At 40.6% G+C, this 16,497-nt stretch overlaps 1 protein-coding gene across 3 annotated transcripts in view; it reads left to right on the forward strand.

Annotated features, from left to right (window-relative positions):
* The window catches only part of specc1 (sperm antigen with calponin homology and coiled-coil domains 1), a 73,259-nt gene that overhangs the window by 45,107 nt on the left and 11,655 nt on the right, over nucleotides 1-16,497 (forward strand). For all 3 annotated transcript variants that reach the window (XM_080040404.1, XM_080040405.1, XM_080040406.1), the window contains 5 exons: nucleotides 3,481-3,644; nucleotides 4,123-4,223; nucleotides 4,319-4,394; nucleotides 5,126-5,270; nucleotides 6,976-7,078. In XM_080040404.1, the coding sequence (XP_079896530.1) occupies nucleotides 3,481-3,644; nucleotides 4,123-4,223; nucleotides 4,319-4,394; nucleotides 5,126-5,270; nucleotides 6,976-7,078 (589 nt within the window). The remainder of the gene's footprint in view (nucleotides 1-3,480; nucleotides 3,645-4,122; nucleotides 4,224-4,318; nucleotides 4,395-5,125; nucleotides 5,271-6,975; nucleotides 7,079-16,497) is intronic.

Below are 16,497 nucleotides of genomic sequence, written 5' to 3' on the forward strand. Positions count from 1 at the left end.
TTTCACACTGACACATTTCCCTATAGCATTATGCAAGCCTCACAGTCCACAATAAAACTACAGTATATAAAGTATATTATTGGCAGACGTGGTGGCAAATCTGCTCTATGCGCAGATGCTGCTTTGATGCAAATGTGTTACAATGTAACACTGATGACAGGGCAGCACTGTCTTCACTGCAGTGCAAATATTCCACGCCAATGTATCATGCTATCTACAATAGTCCTGTAGTGTTCTTGCACTGTGTGCAGTTTTTATATTTATACAGTATATTTATAGAGAGCAGTGCGGTTTGTGTGTGAGTAAACTGTATATAAGTGTGTTTGAGCGTGCAAATGCCATGGTGTTTTTTGACAGTTGTGTCCCCTTTCATTAGCATGCCAGGTCAAATACTTCATGTGGCAAAGTCTGCTTAGATTTGCTACTTTGTAGCGTTGTGTTTATCTTTGTTGTCACTTATGGTATAGTCCTTTAATCAAGCATCTGTTCTCTACTTGAAAAAAATGTCAGTCGCACTTTATTTCCTCACAAACCCCGGTATATAAGAAATAGTAATATTTGCAGTCCTTATGAATTAGTACGCTACATTACATTATGGGTTTAAGGACTTGGCTAAATCAGCAAACTTTCCCCAAGATTAGCTGTTACACTGCGTCCACTCCCCACCTCCAGCAGCTCCCTGTGATGACTCTTTCAAAGATGTCCCTCTGACACGCCTCCCTATGTAAAGCCCAGGTGAGTTCCCTGTCCTGTCAGCCAGCCTGCCTCTCCCTGCCCTGTGTGCTGCTGCTGATCACTGACCTTCCTATCTGTGTTTGGCTTCATGTTGCTGCTTCAGCCTGTCTGACTCCTGTCTGTCTTTCCGTGTGTTTGGTTGACTGCACCTTTAGGACTATCTTGCCCTTTTGGTTTGCTTTGCCTGGTTCTTTAAACCTGCTGTTCAAGTAGATGTATCTGGTGCCACCTGCTGTTCTCTGAATGAATAACCCCTCCTACTCTTTTGGTGAAACAACAGGAGGGTCTGCACGGCATGACTGGATTAAACTCATGCTATGTATCATCTAAGCAGATACATTTGCATATAGCGTCTTCATCACTGGGCGATTAAGTCATTATAAGTGACCTTATTAATCTTAAGAGGTATGCATGGAACAGCGTTTTAAAGAACAGAAGTGCCCACAGGTTTGCTTTTTATGATAACAATGTTAAGAAGAAATAGAATATCCCAAATATTGCTCAACATGTACAATGCACATTTAAATGTTTGAAATATGCTCCATACAGTTGTTTAACTTCCTTTCTCTTTTCCTTTCCAGAATAAGCACCGGAGCCACTTTTGACACCAAGACAGCAGTAGAAGGGCACTAGAGAAGTTCCCACCCACCTCGGCACCATGTGAAGACAGTGTTATTGTTGCACTTATTACCTTTCTGTGTCATTCAAAATGTAATGTGGTAAACCATTCTCATTCTAAACCACAGTGGACATTGTAGATGCAGTACACAGAGTACCGTGACACAGAGTCTGGCTTCCATTTCTCTACGATAATAGTTCTCTGTTTGGATTTTTCAATGAATGTATTCTTTCTTAGTACTTTTCAATGCCATATGTTTGAAAGACTCTTCTTTTCATACTGTGCAAAGCTGATTTGTGCCTTTTTTATGAAGTCGAGATGATAGAGGGTAAGACCTGTTACAAAAAGGACCATAGAAAAAGCAGGATGAGGTAGGAAGAAGACTTGGTAAATATTACTAAGGAGTAGAGCTGAAACGGTTAGGATTACTGGCATTCTGCCAGGACAAAGTCAGACATGCCTATTTTACAGCAAGAGCACTGCACTCAGTCTAGTTGATTTAATATAAAAAAAACTAGGTGGCTTATTGTTTTTGTGCTGGACCTCACATTTCCTGTATTTATCATTGCTGTATCAGTCAAATCTCCTCTGTGTGCTTACTTTAAACTTTGACATGTATGATCTGTTCAAAAAAAAGTTTGGTTCTCTTAAAGAACTCTGAAATGAAACGCAGTGAATGCAGTGTCATATTTGACCATCAGGTGGCACTGTGGAACACACAATTACAATTCATTGGTGACTTCCATGTGGACATACTAGTATCAACTGCTCTGTTACTGTGTGTAAATGTATTTCCTTTTTTAATTGTGCAATATTCCTTTACATGTACAGAGTGCCCATTATTTCTGCCATATAAAATAACATTCTGGCTAATCCAGATCACTGCCAAAATGACGTTTTAGGACTGCTATAAACAAAGACAGCTGTACCTCAGAGTCATTTTTTACTCTCTTCAAACATACCAAAATGGTTTTCACAGAGACTAAGAACACTGTGCTATAGGACCCTTATAGGATTTTTTTTCCCACCACGTTTTTCACCACTATCAGACGATGAGTTGAACTCGTTTTCTAACACTTTACAGTAACCTTGTTATTATAGAAACAACCACATACTTTTTATATGAAGCTCACTCCAGGATCCGATACCTTCTCCATCTATCTTCAAACACTATGTAAAACGTATTAAGAGATTTCTTCAGCATCCTTTTTAATGTATTAGATCCTCAGATTTTGTGATGTCACTCATTTTAAAAGACATATCACCTAGTTCATCTTTGAGCCAAACCATTACACAATATTCTGTGGTGTTGTAGTATAATAACATATTGCAGGATCTCAGGTTCTACTTAAAATCCGGTCTACATCCGAGATATTCAATTTGTGCATTCTAATTTAAAGCCATATTGATCTGCCCCGATTATAAGGTGCTGGTGCTGAAAGTGTAAACATTTGGATTTACTCAAAAATACCATCTAGAAAAAGATGACATGGTAACAGTGTGATACTGTAGGTCATGTGTTTGTCTATAGTTAAGCCCTTTAATGAACCATACAATAAATGTGCTGTTAATTTATTCTGCAAAGAAAATCTTCTGACTGGTTTTATGCCTTTGAAAGAATACATTAAATTGTATTGTATGTCTGTTTGACTGTTGTTCATTGGGGAAATGAATAAATAAAACTACACCAGTACCTGTGGTCGTGTATTTCTCCCAGTCTGAACTCTTTGGAGGTCAGTTTAGTGCAAAATTGACATAAAGACATACATTCTTTACTTGTCATTCATTCCCTTATCCATCACTGATAAAGACGGTCCTAACCCCAGAATCTGTAGCCTGCAGTCCAATGTTCACCAGGGACAATGGGCAGAACGTGTCTTGCTGATTGGATTGCTTAAAATATTCCGAGCAACTGGTTATTGACAGTTCTTTAGTTCAAACTTCAACCTACTGTATGACCGCATGATCTTGTCGGCTAATCTGGTCAAATCAATATTGAAAGGAGGGTTCTGAGTCTAATATCCCGTTCACAAATCCACATCTGGTGAGATTCTCCTCTCCCCAGGTGTGTAGTGTATGTATTGTATATGTCCCTACACAGCAACCCTGTCCATTGTGTCTGTCAGGTCCCAAGGTGAGGAGGGGAGGGTGTCGGACTCAGATAACAGTCGTCACTGGTGCGGCATCTCCATGATCCCGACCACACCCACCGACGCCAGCGGGGAAGCCGACTCAGACCCCGGAGCTACTGTCAAATCCCTCATTAAGTCCTTTGACACTGTTGGACAGAGTGAGCCCCGAGCATCTCAACACATACTGTAGGACAACAGCTGGTGAAATCACCCATTTGGATATATGTCATTTCTCTGCAGCAAAGTCATATACAGTTACAGGCTGTACGGTTACTGTGTCCCAGACTGACCTCAGGCAGGATGGAGTGTTTAAATAAAAAACAAGAATATTAATAATAATTTAAAAAAATACCAATATCAATTCAATTTAAAAAAAATGTCAATTCATGTATTAATATAACTCCACCACCAGTGTTTTATTTGTGTTAATGTATTATTGGTTTGCATCAAACTGTACATGTATATCTAATGAAGTGGATACCAAGTGTATCATCAAAGGCTGACGGTCTTCTCTTATTATTGAGTTATAGTACTGGAGTCTAAGAAAGGGATGACATTATTATTCACTGCTATAAAAAAATATATTTGATGCTTTTTTGCTGCATTAATCAATGGTTATTTTATCTGGTCTTTCAGATGGACCGAGCCACACAGTTCAAATGCATTCCTCCCCGAGAAGCCCGCTGAGTGGCATCCCTGTACGCACTGCACCTGCTGCTGCTGTCTCTCCTATCCAGGTACATACCAGGATCATTTTACTTTTAAAATGAAAAAAAAATCCCCCCCTTAAAGGGAAACCGTCTCAGACTCTTCTGTTTTTCTGCTCTTTCAGAGAACCTCCTATATAAAGCCACTCTCAAGGACGCTGGAAAAAAGAATCAATCACGGAGAATTCTCTCATCAATATGGTGTGTAACACAGATAGAGTTTTAAGTGGTTGATTTACATGTCTATTCTCATTTAATTAGCAGCTATGCTGGAACAAATGATGAACACACTGCTTTTGACTTAATGGGCTGCCAGCCAAATTACTACGATGAGTCACTGCCATTTAGAAGAAAAAAAAGGACCGATGGCTCTAGTCTACACAGTGTGGGTAAATGAATAGATGAATAAAGAAATGCAACCACCCACCTACTGTTTTTGTGGGTAGTTTTACGATTTCCGTCTTCGAAAGCCATGACTATAAAAGCGTGACTGTCTGCATCTACAGTTGAAAGGGCTTTCAGCCAGAGAAGCATACAGTAACCTGATAATCAAAGCATTGATCAGAAAGGATTTTGAATGCAAGGACCCATATGTATCACTAAGACAGTAGATTAAAAAATTGCATCGCTCCCCTTATTGCACTGCCTGCCTTTTGTGAAACTGAAACTTCAATACTCATTACCATTCAGGTGTGTTGTTGTACACACAGTGACTTTAATACATATTTGTTAACGCTACGCCAAGGGTTATTTTGAGTTTTTCAAAGAATAATATGGAAAAAAAAGGTGAAGGGGAATTACCAATCTGTACAGAATTATAAAAAATACACAACTTTTTTTTTATTTCCGATTCCTAAAGTTACATTTGTTCAATTCTACACCATTTCCATTTGTTCCTTTTTTTGTACATCCTGCATCCTCCACTTCCCCAGATAAATTGTCCGGCTGTGGGGAAGACCTGAAACCTCCCAGCCTAATGAGGAAGAGCCCGTCTCTAGAGTCGGTAATCAAATCCCCCGCCTCCTTTGGCAGCCGCACATCATCCTTCAGCTTCAACCGAGGAAACAGCAAGCTCAGGTGGGCTCACCCAAATGATTTTTATCCTGTAAATCACTGAAACATAATTACGGCTGTGCAGGTTCCCTTCCAAACTTTTGAAACGATATTAACCACTCCCCTCTCTTTGGAAACTGCTAAACATGCGTAGCTTATATTGTGACTTCTCTGAATTGCAACAGAGTGGTTGGTTCGTAATTCACACGAAAACAGAAAGTCACGCAATTTGAATGTTGTGAAATCCGGTTTCTTCTGAAATTTTACTCACTTTTACACATGCAAACGTGCGCTGACCAACCCATCACTGCTACAACACGTCATATAGTCTCATATTTGACAGAATATAGGGTTTCAGTTCTGCATGTTTGTGAAACAGAAGTTCCTCATTAAAGGTGGAGTCAGCGATTCTAGAGAGTGTTTGCTTATCAGAAAATTCAAAAAGAAAGATATTTAACAAACATGCTTTGACCTTTAACTTGTTGTGACATTACTGATTCATTTTCCTTGGGATTCAGAGTGGACTACACCTTCACCTTCAGCCAACATATGCACTGTTTACATTAATACATGCTACACTAAAAAAAACACCTGATTGTCCTATCTCACCTCTTCTTTAACGCCTTTCTGATGGTAGTGTTTATTACTAGTACTACTCTGCGATATTTGTTTGGTCAAGATGGTGCTGCCTATCACCCCGCGGTGCCTCAAACAGAGACTTAATGAATTTAACAGCAGCGCAGAGCTGCATTGACGTGTGAAATGTTTACCACGCTCAGAGCAATGACCGTGTCCCGTGGTCTTCCCATGGCCTTAGCACCAACCCTAGGGAGCCTCAAAAATAAAACTGCAGATAGGAGTTTAACTCATCTGTTTATACCACTTGTAATTTGTTTTTTTGTTTTCTTTGTGTCTTTATAGCGTCACTATACTAATATCAACTTTGGACTTGGGCCCATCAAGGTAGAATGGCAAAATTAGAAGGAAGGCCTAAAGAAAACACCGCTAAAGCTTTTACGTTCGACACTTAAAGCCAGACTGAACACTGAGCCGTGCAAAGTTGGCTTCTGTCCAGAGTAATCTTGAGCCAACTCTGAACTCAAATGTGCACCAATATTACTGAACTCTAAAGGAGCTCAAATATTGTAATAATAACACAAGGTCAAATGATACAGTTTCCTTTGGCAATGGAAACCCCCGGAATCCTCTTTTCAGAGAGAAAACATTTGGGAATTAGATCAACTATGAAGGGAAATACAGGAAAGGAGTATTAAAGGATGATACGAATAGATCCTTATATTTTATATTAATGTTTTTGTACTAGAACTCCATCATTGTATTGGAGGCTGTTTCTCTATTTTGATGTATTTCCTACAAAGGTTTTTAGTCAAGAAAAAAACTTGGTAATTGAACACAGTCTTGTACTATGAGACTAGCTAAACGTTTAGAAGAAAGTAGAAATTAATATGATATGAAATGCTATACAGCTTGGAGTGCATTGATGTATGTGTGCTGATGGGAATATAATAATAGTTGTATTGGGCTATCAAACACAAGACTCATCAGACTCCAAAAGACATAGTGTAACTTGCTCCCCTCTCTCTCTCTCTCTCTCTCTCTCTCTCTCTCTCTCTCTCTCTCTCTCTCTCTCTCTCTCTCTCTCTCTCTCTCTCTCTATCTCTCTATCTCTCTCTCTCTCTGATTGCGGTTTGTGTTTCCCTGGTGACAGCGTGGAACGAAAGGACCCCTTGGCTGCACTGGCGCGGGAGTATGGAGGATCTAAGAGAAACGCTCTACTGAAGTGGTGCCAGAAGAAAACAGAAGGCTATCCGGTAGGGATCACACAGGCCACAGACCTCTCTCAAATACATGTTTAGCTCCATTCACATAATCACATTCACACCCTGTTTTTTAGTCTCACACTCCTCAGGTTTTCATTTAAAAGTGAGTTAAAAGCCACAGACACAGTATTGGTTTCTCTGAGCCCTCGGGTTTGGTAGTTAATTCTCTTTTTTTCCATCACTGAGGTGATAGACTGTAGTGGCACATTACTGTGATCGCAGACACCACCATTCATCCACCTGTCATCTCACTGGGGACATGACGTCACTGTGACACCGAAAGTAATGGAAACAACCAAGCAAAGCACTCAGTGTTACAGACACACTGGCTTTATGCATGTGTGTTTTTATATAGCACTCCTCATTTTTATGCATGTCCAGTTGTGCATTTATGCATTGTTATTGTGCTGTGTCGCCATCTGTGTTCCCTGTGTCCATGGAGCCAAGTGTTTACATTCACCTTCTGGCTTAGCTACTCCCCTTAATACCCAGTTTAAGGAGCCCATTAAACCCATTGGGATTAGAGATTTTCCTGGGTAATCATCATGTTTTTGTGAAAAAGTGCCAGCTATAGCTAACCAAGCAGACTGTTCCCAACCTGAAAACTCTAGTTTGGGATGAAGCGGAGTCATTTTCTGCCCTCTCAGCACTCTAGATTGAAGATGATTTATAGTTATGAAGCTAGTAGATGATTCAGTGTCTGCCCCGTAGAGGGTCAGTCTAATAGCATGTATCTCTGGCTGGAGTGTGAAAGTCCCCTGGTGATGAAAACTGCTAAAAATAGATCCATCTGATAAATGGTCTGAGTAATTGGAGAAGTTGACCAGATCAATAGTTCCTTTTTCTCAGGCAGGCACATTGCTGCTGAGTGTACTTTGAAGCATCCTCCCTTTATCTGAGGCTCAGTGTTTGATGGTCACACAGCATGTGTGTTGGTGAAACACACAGTAGATCCGCTGTGATGGAAATATCTGAGCCGGTGAGATAATACCGCTGCTGACCACAGACAGTCTGATTATCTGTGCGATAAGATGCTGGACATATTGTATACAGGCTGCCACAGCTCAAAGTGTTTGGATTGGCATTCCTTTGTTTGATGTGGTTCTTTGTGCAGCGGGAGCGTGTTTAAAGACACTGGCTTGTGATGAAAGGTCACTAGTTCAGTACCCATGTACAAATGTCCAAAAACTGTTCTGGTGAATTTTGGAAATTGGAACTTGAGAAAGATATAAATTTTTCCTTGCTCAAACATTACAATTATTATTTTATTCTAAAAGAAAATTACATTATTTGATGACTGAAATTGTCAAATTTTTTTGATGACCAAAAATCAATTTTAATATTTATTCTTTGTGTAAGTACAATTTTAAACTTGGAGCTGGTCAGGATGGAGATGATTTAAACTATTTGTTCACTGGTTGGGCATATTATTATCTACCTACTGTATATACTGTACATCCTATTTTATTTGTACAGATGTTTTGCATGTGAAATGGGTTATGCAAAGTAACTATAGCTGTGGTGGAGTGAAATGCATCATAAATCCATTTGGATTTGGAAGTGTAAGCTTAAAGTAGAATCAAATGAGAATACTCACCTGCTCAAAATAGGACTTAAGTGTAGTGCTTGGGTGAATAGCTTGGTTGCTTTCCACCACTGCTTGAATTTGAATGGACTCTTAAACAGTTAAATAGTAACCCGAATGGAATTGCAAAGTTCTCAGTCCCTTAGTGGAGCCTCTTTCCCATTCAACTATGCAACCTGTGATCCCCTCTCACAAAGGCTGATAACCCAGTGTGATGATATGCAACTAACAGGAATGCAGTAAGAAAATGTGGCTACGAGTAGTGTTTCAGTTTGTGGCATAATCTTCAGCCCCCTCCTGGAGTAACTTGTTTTGAGCTGTGACCCATTGTTTTTGTGCATTTTTCTCCATGTGCGACCTGTTATATTAGAGTCATTCTCAGACTATTATGCAGTTTTCCTTAAGAATCTAAATGTTTAGAACATTGGTGACTGCCCTATACTCACAATGTATATCTCTATGCGACAGTGGTAGTGGCAGTGGCGTTTTTTCACAAACCCCATTCAGAATCAAAATACATGTTTAGTATATCTATGAGGAACAAAAACAACAATATTTTTGTATCCATCCATCAGACCAAATTTCCAAGGGAATTTCTTAGAACGATATCCCAGATATTTCATGCATTTGTCATAAATCTTTTGTTTCTCAGCGGAGATTTATGCAGACAGCTGTTATCTTATCCCTTGGGCTTTTTTCCTTTATGTGGTGAATTCCACTGCCTTCTTCAGGGATTTCGTTGTTTCTGTGCGTTGTATGTTTTGGCCGTGTGTCACATAATGTCACACATGTGCATCAGTTTCAGTAAGCACAGCCCCAGTTCAGTGCTCTTAACCAGAACACATGTGACCACGGGCCCCAACTATACGTCTCATGACAAGCCGAGGGTTAAAGGTTAGTGTCAGAGGACGTGTCGGGCTTCATATCGCTGGTGGAAGGTCAGGCTGTTACAATGTTATGAGGCCCTTGTCCACATGGAAGCCACTTATTACAGGCCTAATGCCCAGTGACTGACTGATATTTCATACAGTCTGTAGCTCCAGCACGGAGACTAAGACGATCGCTTAAAATACGACCACATCCAAGTCGGCCTGTGTTGTATTTCTTTCTCTCTGTCATGTTCACGTCTTGCCGTGATAAAGGTTAGTGAGGTGTGGTTTTGTCAATTTATCCACTTCACAGCCCTTCGCTCCTCATCTGCTATGGTACTAAGGTCAAACAGGTAATAATTCAACTAATTGGCTCCTTAGCATTGACTCACCCAGTTGTAATTTGTGCTTGGCCTCTTCAGGCTGCATAATTAATGGTCACTTTGATGAGGCAGCTTTTGACAATGGCTGTTCATTTTCCATCATCTCTCTGTCTCCCAACAGTGGAGTCAGGAAACAAGCTCTTATATCGTGACATCTGCCAGCAGCAAGCCTGAAAAGCGGCGGTGTGAGACGGGGACAAAGCTGCCCGTGCCGATTTGTCATTACAGTCCCATTGTCGGCCGGACCCTTTGGTCAAACCACAGCCTAATGAAAATGAAACAGAAAACTGGAGCTATTGTAAGCATGCTGGTTCTACGTGGACACAAAGCCTAATGTATTACATTGATAGATGAAAACATCAGATCACACAGAGTAGGGTACAATGTACTAAATAAAGTTCAAATGAAGCCTTTATCTTTTCTTCATAATTGTTTTTGTGTGAGGCAAAGCGTGGCCCTGCAAATGCATGATTCTCTCCTTTTTCAATGCATAGGTGATAAGTGAAAAAAAAAAGCACCAACACGGCCTATGTGCCTCATATCACGTATCCAGTCAAGCTGCAGGTGTGTATGTGTATGTCTGTGTATGGATTGTTGTTGCTGTGAACATGTGTCTACCATGTGGGTCTTATCTCTAGATAGTGACAGCCAATACAGCTAGAGAAAAGAAGGGAAAACGTGACAAATGACATGCATGGATGTAAACGCATTCACACGGGATGGCCTTTTTATCGCCATGGAAAAGAGCCCTGGAAACCCTGAGGGAGAATGTGTGAAGAATGTTTAAACCAACCAGCTACCTGGATAACCCAGTCACGCACAGGTCCATAGAGCAGTTAAACACCTGACCTGTGTTAACCCATCAGCGGACTTTGAGATGTGAGTCCAGACAGGCCCGTTTCCCCTCAAATGTCTCATTCTGGGAAGTGCAGATCGATCAGCGAAGACCTTAAGCTAGCTCTCATTGACTCTGCCCTCTGGGATTAAGTGAAAGGGCCTCTCACAGGAAATAAGTATTCACGAGGGATCCCTGTGCACACCAGTCCTGGACAGGGGACAGACTTTACACACAAAACCGCTTTCATAGAATTTACAGGGTTAGATAGTTGGACAGTTTGTAAGATTTTGCTCGAATGAGCAAAATCTATGAGCATAATATGGCAACGCAACACTCGGCCTGTAACTGGATGTGTTGTGTCCTAATTGATTATGAATTGTAACATAATTTTTTGGCACTGTGATCGCAAAGCAAGGGGGGCCATTTTCCTTTTTAAATTTGACGTTTCCAAAAGTAAAATGTCATATTTCTGAATCTACAATCGGAATACTTCCACTTTGCTTGCAGAATTTGAATGGGCATTCATTGTTGTTATGATTTTGAAATCTGATAATCAGATCGATCATTTTAATGTATTTTCCCAATTGCACTTAAGGTGCGTTTTGAACTTGTATTTTGTCTTGTGTATAATGTTGTATCTGTAACTGAGTACTGCTCTCCATCTTGGCAAGGTTTCTCTTGAATCTCAATTAGACTAAACTGGTTAAATAAAGGTTATAATAATAATTGTATTCAATAAGCAAAGGCTTTCCTTGAAGGTCTGGTCTGTTTGAAAACTCTCAGTCCTGCTGTATATTTATCAGTCACTTTGATGTCTTAATTTAGGACAGCTCCGGACACTTTTTAAACTTTTTTTTTTCTCAATTAACCATAGAAGCCAAACAAAAATAAATGTGCTGTTTGTTCAGGATGGGAACAATGAGCAAAGGCTCTGAACATTAGGCTCAGCTGGGCCTGACAGAGCACAGCTCATCCGGCCTCGTCTGGGAAACTCAGACACACACACACACACACACACACACACACACACACACACACACACACACACACACACACACACACACACACACACAACCATTGAAGAGACAGAAATGGACCCCCTGTGTGAGTGTGGAATGGAGGTCAGACATCGAGGAGGGGAAGACAGTAGGAGTTCAAAGAGTGACCATTGCTGTATGTTCTATTTATGTAGGATTAACAGTAATAGTGCAGTGTGAGTCACTTCATCAGTTTACAGTAACAACATTTAAAACAATCATAGTAGAGGGCTCACTGCAGTCCAAAATGAATTACATAAATGTGCCAAATCTTTTTAGCATTCCTTAAATCATCAGCTTTCTTAATTAGTAAACGATATGTTGGTCAAATATTGGGCTCTAGATTGCTGTGAGGCAGGATGAAACCATTAGGGTAGCTCTTAAGAGTTAAGAAAATAAAATTGCTTTTGAACACTATACATTGGGGATCAAAGTATTGTAAAATGGAGTCCTATAGAGTGAAAATGAAATCATTGGTAAAGCTACGGTTCTGGTTGGCTACAGCATGTACTGTTTTATATCTAGGGAATATTTTCACTATTTTGTAACAGCTGTGGAGCAGTACATCTAAATAACAGACCGTCAAAGTAGTTTGACACCATTTTGGATTGCGTCATAGCATCAAGCAGAGTACATTCAACAACAGAGTTAAACTCTTCTGTAGTCTAAATCTCTTATGTATAATCATAAGAATAACACAGGCTATCTCTGATGTCTTTATCACATAGCCAGCCGAACATTTTCAATCAAAGGCAGATTATACTGTTTCCCCCGCTGGCCTGTGCTTACACTGCTCCTGGCCTGGGCAGGATTGCTCCTTCCCTACGTCACCGTGCACGTTTGGGATTTTGGAGTGTAGGCTACTTGTAGGATATACGATAGTTTTTGAATATTTTCATCTGGCCACATCTGCATCAAATATTCCACTTCCACATTAGGCCAACGAGAATCCTTAAGCAATTTTTTTTTTTAAATGTAGGCTATGTTGCTCGTGTGGACGTAATGGGTCGCAGTGGACAGTCTCATATAAATTGTAGGGATGACTAGTCTATTAAAAAAAACAGTGAGAAAGAAAATCAAGCACAATGTAAACGCTTTAGGAGCCCTTCAGCCTTAACAGTCTTCTAAACAATTACCACCCTGTTAACATCTAATGTGCTGCGCGCTGATTATTATTAATATAACGGCCCGTCATCAGACACATGTACTGGATGGTTTTATACACATCGATCGATCCGTCAAGTAATCCAACTCAGAGCTTTTTGTATGGGCAGAGATCGTTACTTGAGCACGGAACAGGGCAACTTTTCCCAGTGTGAGTGCGCCCTTAGGCTTCATGTCTCCTGCCCTCACCCTTTAGACTGATTGCTTTTTCGTAAAGTGTGTGTGTGTGTGTTTGTGTCTCACGATTACTGTTATCCTCCATCCCTTTGTGTCCACTCGCTGCATGTTGCATTGTGATTTGGTGTTTTTACATCCTTGATACGTGAGTAGGAGCTATTATAAATATTACAATAACTGCACGTTTATATCTAGTTCCTTGACAGCATGACAGCATTGGGGCTTTACTCCATGTTAGTGGATGTGACATCAGTCCAGTAGCATTCATACACACTCATCTTTTTATTGCTGCACACAGTGTTTACAGTGTAATATCTGTGTGATATTTAGTGCCAGGCCTGCGACAGCTAGTCTGAGAATTCCACTCCTAAATGGTTTACAGCAGAGCGGATATGCTGTGAAGCTGCTATGTCACACGTAGGTCGGAAATGATTCCTCAAATTATTCATAAGTTGATCGACAGAAAACTAATCATCAACAAATATTTTATGGTAAAAATGTATTCCCTTTTTCCATCTTCTTCTGTCTGGTTTATCATTGTTAATTGTATATTATGGACTGTTGGCCCAACTTATTTTAAGACTATTCTGATTTGATAGTAAGATATAATCATTAGTTGCAGCCATAGTCTCGTGTTTTTCTGTGTAAAAAACAAAAATATTTAATTGAATCTATCAAAGTACACTTGTTCCACCAGTGTTTCCAATTGTAACAGTTAAGGTGTTACATGGCTGATACACAGGGCTATATTAGGAGCCACTCCTCATGAGAACAGTTGTATGTTTGACATGTCTGTGTCTGCATTTTATGATAAAAAAATTCCAGGCTCCTTTTTACCCGTAAAAAAAAACTTGTGGTGCTATCCTAGATCTTCCTTGCTTCCCATTTGGAGACAGACCAAAGGAAATACACACAGATCAACTTGACGTTCTTTCTTTTTTTTCCCTCTGTGTTCGCTCCACTCTCTGTACGATCCCCTGCTCCTATCTCATACTCTCTTTCCCCGAGCGCCTAAAAAACCACGGCTCTGCCTTTTGTGCCGAGCGAGACACTTCCTGTCGCTTGATGCTGTGTTTGCTTTTCTGAGCCGGCTCCCAGAGAGCTGTTGTTGTCCACTGCTGTTTTAGCATTTCGTGCCGCTCCCTCTCTTTTCTCCTCTGACCAAAATCCCAACCCATCCCCCCTAAAAGCCCTTTCCTCTCCCACTCCCACCCTGAACTTGAACCTGCATGCCTCGAAACATGCATACCTGCCCTGGCCTAGATTAGGGACATATGTGCTCCTCAGATCAGCCCATTACACACACATTCACACACACACATACTAAAAACAGACCTTCTGCAAACCTCTCTTATCAGCTCATTTGTTATTGCCTGTCATGGTCTCTGAGGCTCAGCAGTCAGATTAAAACCCTGTTGCTCCCTTGTACATGCACGCTCACAGACACACAGACATACACAGACACACGCACGTTCGCTGGCTCACTCACTCACTCACACTTTCACACACACACACACACACACACACACACACACACACACACACACACACACACACACACACACACACACACACACACACACACACACTGTGCTACCACTGCCAGTGATGAGCCAAGTTATGAGAAGAATGTGGACTGACATGACTACACAGGTCTGCCCCCAGACATACTGTAATAGTCAACTAGTGAGCGATGTAGAGGAGACCCATGCATCCAAAGACACTTTCAGCCTCTTATACAAGCAAAGCCTATGGATGAAAAGCATGTTATCTGAATGTCATCATCTGAATGGAGATCTCTCTGAAGAGTGATTAAAAAGTTAGCATTGTTGATAATAGTACATGCATTGTAGTACCAAACATGTTATTTCTAACCTTTATTTATACAGGTATATCCCATTGAGACCGAAGACTCTTTTGCAAGGGAGACCTGTTTTCCTTCCCCACGTTACCATTCACACACACATTCATACACCGATAGCAGGCTAACTATCGCCATTCACACGAGGCAAGGTGGGTGAAGTGTCTTGCCCAAGGACACAACAACTATGACACAGGTGGCAGGGCGGCGATCGAACCTCCAACCCTTTGATCATCGGCCGACCCGCTCTACCAACTGAGCCACAGTCGCCTCTTATTAAAGTATATAATGATAGGAGTCTCTTGAAATATGTTGGATTCTTTTGGTGATGGAGAACATCATGAGGAACAAAGCCTGTTTGGCTCCATTCACACGCTGCTCAGATCCCTTTCTGACTACAGTATAAATGCTTGGTGGCTTTCCCTAATGACTCAAGTTGGACAGCAATAATTGGCTCATAATTGATTGTGTATTAATATATACATTTAAAGTGCACAGAATATGCAACTGCAATATGTTGCTTTTGTTTTTTTTAAAGTGTGTATCAGTTCTACAGTTGTCTTCTCTCCTACAGTGTTATAGCTTGCAGCTATTAACCCCAGAGTAGATAAGTGAAGGCAATCGAAAGCAACACATGTGTTATTAGGGGCTCAGGGGATATTCAAACTGCAATGACTCAGAGTGGTTATGTTTAATTATTGTCCTCAAGACCCAGACAAACAGTTCTATTGTGTTTTCTATCCTGTCAGCGAGGTAATTGCATTTACCAGGTGGCACATTTAGGGATCAGTCGCTGGTTGGATTTACAGAATGAATATCAGCAGGGCTCTGGTCCTCAGGGCTGGGATAGGACACCACCGGCTTAGAGCAATAGTAAACAAACACACAGCTGCGGGTCCAATCTTTGCTAGAGCTAATTTCCTTTGTACAGACTAATCTAAAAAGACAAAACTATTCCCTCCCCCCCCCCCACACACCTTTCTGATGTCAGATTAGGAGGTTCTGAAAGGAGAGAGGAAGAGAGCCAGGGTTTGAACTTCTTCCTAAGCTCTGTTTTTCTTTAATGAGACATCGATTTCTGTCCCTTTTTACGAAACAAACGAGTGCATCACCTGGAAAACCTTTCAGGAGAGACTGTCTGAAAATGTGTGTCATAATCCTCATTTTGAAAAGTCAGAGCATCTACTCCGTTTCAATGACAGTGTGGCTATTTGAATGAGATATTAACACTTTCGATTTCCAACGTGGTCGGACAACACATTGAACAAACTAGTTCTGTTTGAGCACAACTCAACCCTGTTACAGACACAATGAATACAGTTTCCCAACATTTAATATTGGATGGATAAGTCATGAAATGTGGTCCAGACATTAATGATCCCCAGAGGATGAGTCTTAATCACTTTGGAGAGCTTTCTATATAGCATCATTATTCAATCTTTTGATTTAAAAAAATACTTGTTTATGACTAAATCCATTGCATTGTATATACTCTG

The sequence above is a fragment of the Ammodytes marinus genome (assembly GCF_949987685.1).
Source record: "Ammodytes marinus genome assembly, chromosome: 14".
Classification (NCBI taxonomy): domain Eukaryota; kingdom Metazoa; phylum Chordata; class Actinopteri; order Uranoscopiformes; family Ammodytidae; genus Ammodytes; species Ammodytes marinus.